Below are 8736 nucleotides of genomic sequence, written 5' to 3' on the forward strand. Positions count from 1 at the left end.
CTATCATCATATCTTTATTTCCTCCAAAATAATGAAGAGCAAAACTCGTTTTTATTAATATTTGTACGAGGGTTAAGGAGACAAAGCTTCCTCTCCTTTCATACATGTATGTAGGGACACGAACATATACAATGTATGTAAACTTGATAATGATAAAGTTATCACGTACTAAGTCGAGCACTCGAGATAACTAATGTAGAAAATCACACTGTGCATGTCCTAAATGTACCACCGTACATGTTTGCAGTTAGCAGATTGTAAAATAGTATTGCATAGCATTTGAAATAAGCCTACAAACTGGATTTTATCAGCATACACTGGTCTAACAATTACGGATATAACATTACTTCCTTTTTCTTGTCTGTGCACATGCATATGGCTAAAATGATAATTATTGCATCAACACTCTTTGATGTATTTGTGGGTCTAACAAACATGCCTTTACATAATTCAGTTGAATTTTCCTTTTTATCAACAGTGCCAATTAAGATGGTTTTGAACAACTACACGTCATACAGTGCAATCCCAATGCTGATACATTATTCATTTACTTAATAATAATACGACTTTGGTTTAAAACATGAAAGAGATGTATCAGACCGGTAGAGTGTGAACACGTATTGGTCATTCGTTTCTTTGTTAACTTGATTGGTTACCAATTTACATCATTTCGGAAATGGGGAATAGACTGCATTTGTTACAGGAGGGGAAATATACAGCCAGACCGGGATTCGAACCAGGAAGCTCCGAAATCTAGACGAACGCTTTGCAAAATTGACCTCTGGTCGCCGGCGATTGACCCAGTCATGATACGCTTCATCCATCCCTCCTATAATTGCCCAAGTCTTCGCCCCTCGAAGATAACATTATTTACGACCCAATTTCGCGTATCCCTTTAAATTATAGGACTGTAAACAAAATGAAATTTAAACCTAACAGGTATCCCTTTTCTGAGCGAACACCTAGTAGTAGAAACTAATGTTGGTCACGGGCAACACTGTACTACTGTAAGAAGAGAGGGCAAATGCACAGCCAAACCAGGATTCGAACCTTGAACTTCCAAACTTTAGAAGGACGCTCTAAACGCGAACTACTTATAGTGAACAGCGACCGACCCAGTCCAGTTCCGTAACATTTATAACGTATACATCCAATTTACTGCTGAACTGCCGAAAACAAATTGCATGGTATCAAAACAATCTATAAGAAATGCAAGTTATGCACGATGAATGCTATGTATCTACACCTATTTATATACTTATGTGCTCTTCGTAGCATATGTACTCAATGCTCTTATATGTTAATGGTATTAATAGTACGTCCTGGTTAAGCGATTATCACAGGGACATGAGAATAAATTACAGGGTGTCTGTTTGAGCCTGTCCTAGTGTGAAGTGATTATCACAGGGACATGAGAATAAATTACAGGGTGTCTGTTTGAGCCTGTCCTAGTGTGTAGTGATTATCACAGGGACATGAGAATAAATTACAGGGTGTATGTTTGAGCCTATCCTAGTGTGTAGTGAGTACTCGTATTAAAATACGCTACCCGTGCATTTTATCATAACCCCTAAAATGTCTGACAATGCTCTCCATGTATCAGAATTTAAAGATCAACATCAAAACGTGGATAATGTTGTAACTTACATGAAGCCTAATTGCGAGTAATGGCTGCTTGCCGAGTACTTTAAATATAAACTCACATATTTACATAAAATGAAATCCACACATTTACATTGTGGAGGGGATTATGACTTTGCCAAACAATGACGGCACGTTAACCCGTGAAAGATTGACAATCCCTCAGCTTGCTAGCAATTTAAATTGTATATGAAACGCCCTTTTTCATATACTAATCTGTAATATCTATATATATATTATTTTATGATCATTTTGTCATATTTCGAAAGATATCCAAGGCAGTGAATAATAATAATAAAAAAGCCCACAACACTTCCAGTGCCTTACTCAATAGCATTTAAAACAATGTATAATTGTGTTTAATTTAGTTTCGGTGTTTACGTACTCACCCATAATGTGTTGTTAGTATAGGGCGTCCGTGGTGTCGACACGTAGGACAGACCTACTGTACTGTTCTGGAAGACTCGCTATCCCGACAGTTATACCGCACACGTGTGTAGCGACACACGGAGATATCCGCACTGAGCCGAGCCAGTGAGTTGGGGCAGGTAAGGTGAACAGCTACTACGCCGAGCAAACAGTGGTAGCGAAACTTTAGTCAGAACTGTATAGACGTTTAACACATGTGTATGTAAAGGATATAAGCCGAAAACTGTCTATTATGTAAAAAAAAAAATGGACAGTGTGAGGCGCGTAGCGCCGAAGACTGTCCAATATTTTACATAACAGACAGTTTGAGGCTTACATCCTACTTAAAACACAAACACAATATTTGTTTTAATATTGGAGAGTTTCAATATCTGTTCAGTATGTGCAATCAACCACGAAGGCTATTGATACAATAAAGGACAGTGGTTTCCTTTAGCATACTTTGCATGCTTTTGTACAAGTGCAAGCATTACAGGTGTGTGAAATATGCCCGAGTAGAATTTAGTCTCGTTTGAATAATGTCGTCCAACAGTGAAGGTGCGTTTCCAACACAGTCCCTGTGCAGTACATTTTTAGCATCAGCATTCAGTATTGAAATGGATTAAATTCAAATGATTCAAAATGATTTATTGAAGAAAGTGATTACAGTATATTTCTGGGATAGAATTAAACCCCACAGTTAAAGTGAGAAAATTCAAGATTTCAACACCACCTCCAAAATATTTTCATCAAAGATATATCACAGCTATATCTGGGATTATACACGAATATGTCAAAGGATGATACGAAAGAAATGTTGTGCACATAAATTGTGTGAAAAACGCAAGATTTCAACTGCCCTCAACTCTAAAGTGTTATTGCCAAAATTACGAATTCAAAGGAAATTACAATTAATGCTGGAAATGTGGTTCTTAGTAAAGTGTTTGGAAATGTATGCATCTATATGGATGTTTCATGTAAAAAGAGTGTTCCGTAATTCAAACCTTCTTTCAAGGAAAAAATATAGTTGATATAGTTGTCGACACCAATGGAAAGCTTCAGGTAGCTTCTAATAATACTCGACTTCCGGTGCGTATTGATATAGAGGAATTAAAATCCAGAAATCTTACAGTTAAAAGGTGAGTTAAGATATTAAATGATCTGACTGGATCTTGCTGATAGCAGGAGGCATTGAATTTACAGGGGTGTTCAGACCAAAACTTGTTGAGTCTGTGTTTAAAACTATTTACACTAGGTACATTTACCACATGGTTTGACAGACTATTCCAGGACTCCACAACCCTGTTGCTGTAGCTGTAACTGCTTAATTGTCTGTTGGTTCTCTTTTTAAACAGCTTTTTGTTGTTCCCTCTTGTTCTGGAATCCTCACTTTGCTGTGATCTACAATGTCTATTCCCTCTAGTCTCTCTAGGATCTTGTATATTTGGATCAGGTCAACTCGGTGTCTTCTGATGTACTCTAAAGTTCTGAGTAGGGTTTGTTTGCTAGACTGGGAATTAGACGAGTTGCCCTCCTTTGTACATTTTCCAGTAGTTTGATGTCTTTTAGCAAATAAAGAGACCAGATAAAACTTGCATATTCAAGGTGTGGGCAGACGAGAGATTTGTACAGTGATAAAAACATATTTTTGTCCATAAATGTAAAGGTTCTAAAGATGAGACCTATGTTCCTGTTGGCTTTTGCTACAGAGGTTGATATGTGATTTTCGAATTTTGCCTTGCTGTCTACAATGACTCCGATGTCTTTTTCACTGCCTTCTGTACATATATTGTGTATCTGATCATCCTGCTTGATAGTGTAGTGGTGATTGTTCCTCGTCTGTCCAATGTTGTGATGTTAGAAGTTGTCCACGTTGAGTTTCATGAGCCATGTGACGGTCCAATCACAGATTGAGTTAAGATCTGACTGGAGATGATCTGTATCATCTTTGCTATTAATTGATTTTTGAATCGTCTGCGAAAAGTTTTGTAGTACTGTGGGACCCCGCTCGTGACGTTTATTGAACTTGACACTGAACCGTTCAGTACCACTTTTTTGTTTTAGGTTCTTCAGAAAGTCTTCTATCCATTTGAGGGTTTCGCCTTCAACACCGCAACTCAAGAGTTTATGTAGTAGCCTTCTGTGAAACACTTTGTCAAAGACTTTGCTGTAGTCTAGGTACACTACATCAGTTGTCTCCCCTTTGTTTAGCCCTTCCATCCAATCTTCTAAGGATTCTAGTAATTGGGTTGTACATGATCTATCCGGTCTAAAGCCGTTTTGGCAGTTCGTAAAGAAGTTGTTTGTTTCCATGTGTTCGAATAGTTTGTCCCTGATGATTCGTTGTAGAATGTTGCTGGCCACTGCAGTTAGGCTTATTGGACGATAGTTGTTAGGTTTCTTTTTTGAGCCACTTTTGTGGATAGGTGTTACATTGGCCTCCGTCCAAGCATTCGGTAATTTTCCATCTTGGAGTGATTTTTTTAAACAGTTGTGATAATGGTTTCTTCATTTCTGATACTGCCTCAACGTATAGTTTTGGATGTAGACCGTCAGGCCCAGGGCTTTTGTTGGGATTGACCTTTTGTATTGCCCTTTGAACAAGCTCTTCAGTTATTTCAATCCTGTTCAGTGGTGTTTGGTGTTTTCATAGTTATGTTTGGGAGTTCACCCGTCACGTCTTCGACAAAAACTGAGGAGAAGTAATTATTCAATGTGTCAGCAGCTTCTCGGTCAGATTGTGTGTGTTCTCCATTAGTTTTTTCAAGTCTGTTAATGGTTGATTTTGTTTTCCGTTTTGATTTCACATACTTCCAGAATTTCTTTGAATTGATTTTAATCTCGTCAACCAGTTTGTGTTCGTGCACATAGTTTGATCGCCTGCTGTTAGCTGTTGCCTCGTTTCTTGCTTGCTTGAATTGGTTGGAAGTTTTCCATCTGTCTTACAATGTAGGTATTTTTTCCATTTTTTTATGTTTCCTGTGGATTGATTCAATAGTCTTGTGATCGAGTGGTCTCTTGGAGTTACCTCGGAATTGCTTGCTCTCTAGTACATGTTTCTTAACAATACTTGATAGCTTATCAACAAAACAGTTCCAAGCTTCCTCGGTGTTGAGACAGTTGTCAAATTTAGACCAGACGGCTTGTGCAAGATCCTCTTCTATTGCAGTGTAATTACCCTTATGAAAGTTTCAAGTTTGTTGTGCATTTGATGGCTCACTTTCGACATAGCAGTTATGTTTAAAATACATGGTGATGTGGTCACTCTTCCCTAAACCGGGGAGATATGTTGCATCGTTGTTGTTTAGCATATTTTCTTCATTAACAAGTATGATGTCGAGCAGGGAGGGTACATTTCCTTCCCTAAATCTGGCCGGTTTGTCGACACATTGGAAAAGAGAAAAGTCCTGTATATTTTTCAGAAACATACATGCTGACGTTGACTGAGGTATTCATGGTTTCCCAGTTGATCTCTCGATAGTTAAAAATCTCCCGACTGTTATTAAATGTGATGTTTTTTTGTTAACTACTTTTTTTAAAAATCTATTAAGATGGTCATTTTTTTCTTGGGTACTGTTTGGACTACGGTATACACAACAAATTATCAGGTAACTTATTGGACAGCTACAGGTAACTTATTGGACGGCTACAGGTGATGCCTATGAATTATGTTGGATAAAGTACGCAAATAACAATGGATGACATTACAGCTGTGTTTTAAATAACCCAATATGGATCATTCAAAAAAATAATATTTGTGAACATGTGAGTGCGAAACGATAAACCGTAATAATGACATTGTTCAGTACGTCTTCAAGAGGATCTATTATAGTTATAAGATTCATTTATCGGATTGGAGTAATGCGTAATGTCTACCTTTTTCCAATCATATATTATGCCATCAAACACATACAACAGCACTTTCTTATGCAATATAGCCGTATGCACGTTTAGTTTGGTTTGGTTTAATTTTGCTTAGCGTCCTATTAACAGCCAAGGTCATTTAAAGACGTGCCTCCATGTTTGCAGTGTATACATGCTTGGGTGTGTGAATGCAGGAGACAGGGTATGTCGGTATGCTTACCTCCTTGCATTCTCGATATCGAAAATTGAAGGCACGAAGATAGCGGTTTGATTGGTCTCGGGTTAAAAACCCTGACCAATCGCTAGGCTGATACATGTCCTTTAAAGATTACAAAGGAGAGACGCCCGACCTCAAAGCCTGTCAGTTTTTACCGTTACGTGATCGCGAGATTCTTTTGATGAACATCAAAGGATCGAACTAGTCTTCTTGTCTCATCAACAAGGATACCTCCTTGCACCGAGTTTTCAATTTTGCTATGATATATTCCAGGGGTGGAGAGAGCGAAAGTGAGCGTAGCCACTGGATATCGAGGATGACCTCCTTGTGATAGCGCGGATCAGATGCCGACTTTATAGTGCTATCTCACTGAAATGCCATGCCGAAGGCACCAAGCACAGCATTCCGCCCGGTCACATTATACTGACAACGGGTGAACCAGTTGTTGCCATCCCCCTTAATGCTGAACGTCATGCAGTGAATTACAACCCCCATTTTTAAGCAGTTTATTTCGAGCCGTAATGAAGTCAGGAATAATGTTATAACACATGTGTTTAACGCCTCTCTCTTACCAGGCTTATGCGATATGATAACAATCAACTTCCTTTCATTGATAGATAAAAATAAAACCCAGGATTAAAAACCTCAGAGAAAAAAATTAATAATAAAATAAAAGTAAAACAAACTCAGGAAAAACTTGGGAAAACCTCATGACTTTTCCCCAATAAGCAGTTTCTCATTTCTTTAAAACATATACAAGCATACATATGTATACTAAACCAGGAATCGTTCAAAAATCTACAAGTATTAAACTTTCGCTGCAAAACCGTCTAGACGGCTTGCGGTGACCTTTAACGCCCTAGTCCTTTAACCTAACGAAAGAAAATCACTCAAGTGTGTTGAGGCTGACGTCAAGTAAATATTGAAAAGGCGAAGATAACCTATAACTGTCACAAAGGGGTGTGTCACATTATTGTAGACACTGTGTCATGCCGCCTTGCCATATGGGAAATCCCTGGAATGGAATGAAAGGAACGAGTGGATTGGTCTCCAACTGGTCTTTCCCACTCGACATGTCTAAGTTGTTTTACCAATTCTGCATAGCTCGCAAATATAGCAAAACGCGAAAGCCCTTCCTCTACAGCAGAGTGGTAATCCACCGCGGCAACGATAGCGGCCTGTCAAGTCTATTTTTTCCAGTATATCTTAATACTAATGGAACATTTTCAGCGCTCTGTGTTGTGCAATGTATATCTCACTAACAAGAATTTCAATGGTTTTATTTGCAGTTGCTTTTAAGATTTGATATAGGAAATTGATAGACTTTACCTTTTCACATCTCTGCTTTACAGGATCGAACGGTGACCTCTTGCTTTTCTTTATCCACAGCCCTACCGTGCAATATTTTTGTGATGTAAATGCTTTTTAGCAACAATATTGGATTTTTTTAAAAAAAGTTTTATTTTGCATATGATCAGCAACCTAGCGTTATCTTGCACTGTACGAGTATGGAGGAAATGATAAAAACTTTACAGGGGGATAACATTTAGTCCCTTAATAGAGTAGAAAATTGGCGATATTCTAAAGGATTTTCCCCTATTAACCTGTTTTCTCATTAGGACTATTTAAAGACTACTGTTAACATTGTCAGCTAATTTTATTCACAGCTAGCTTGTTTGCTTGATTATTTGGGTCATAAAGCACTCACAACAGCTAATAATAAATAAAAATATACAACATTTATATAGCGCCCTTTATTATTTGTAAAACTACTCTAAAGCGCTTTAAAACATATGGATAATAACATCAGTTATAATTGTTAAACAAAAAGGCTTACAATCACCATTTTACGTTAAGCAAGAAAATAATCATCTCAATGTGCGCATAAATTAAGAAATAGAGGGCGTCTGTGAAAAGAGCCTTAAATGCAGACGTGAAGATGTGATTTTTTATGTCCTTGCATTTGGCCAGGGTACTTGACTTTCTAAAAGCAGATGGTAAGCTATTCCACAACGTGGCCAAAACCTTCTAAAAGCAACGGTTTCTATAGGTCACAGTACGAGATTTTGGGAAACACAATAATGATTCTGTCTCCGACTGCAGTGATCGTGACGGCTGATACAGGGTAACAAGCTCCTGTATGTACTGAACATACAGCTAAGGACACATGGCTGTCCGGAGAGGCTGCTCCAAAAGAAAAGAGTAGGGGATTAGGAATAAAAAACAATGCAATGGATGACAGCAAATCAAGTTTAGTCACTTTAGTGTCTCCTAAGCAGACCACCGTAGAATGTCCCCGATTATGGCGTGGGTCCCATATACAGCCTCTCATGCGATAACATTCAGAGTAAACAATTGGCCTATATTTCACCAACTTACAAGTGTTTATAGCTGACATAAGACGATAATACTTTAAAGAAGCCCTGTATCATCACAAGGACACACGACTGTCCTCAATCTGTATTATTTCCACTTTTCTTTAGTGTCCACAAAATGCTTGAATATACTAACGTCTCTCTTTCTACCTTTGACAATGACAGTCTTGGATGAATTGAACGGTCAGTATTTACGTTCCCAACAGTTCGAAAACGTTTCAAAATCCCTGA

At 38.1% G+C, this 8736-nt stretch overlaps 1 protein-coding gene across 2 annotated transcripts in view; it reads right to left on the reverse strand.

The window, feature by feature from the left end:
* The window catches only part of LOC110458354 (selenium-binding protein 1-A-like), a 32966-nt gene extending 30743 nt beyond the window's left edge, over window positions 1–2223 (reverse strand). The window contains exon 1 of one of the 2 annotated variants that reach the window (XM_021510013.1): window positions 2031–2223. In XM_021510013.1, coding sequence (XP_021365688.1) covers window positions 2031–2034 — 4 coding nt within the window. In that variant the 5' untranslated portion in view covers window positions 2035–2223. The remainder of the gene's footprint in view (window positions 1–2030) is intronic. The other variant, XM_021510012.1, reaches the window with a different exon arrangement.
* Between the last annotated feature and the right edge of the window lie 6513 nt (window positions 2224–8736).

The sequence above is a fragment of the Mizuhopecten yessoensis genome, unplaced genomic scaffold, assembly GCF_002113885.1.
Source record: "Mizuhopecten yessoensis strain PY_sf001 unplaced genomic scaffold, ASM211388v2 scaffold9561, whole genome shotgun sequence".
Classification (NCBI taxonomy): Eukaryota; Metazoa; Mollusca; class Bivalvia; order Pectinida; family Pectinidae; genus Mizuhopecten; species Mizuhopecten yessoensis.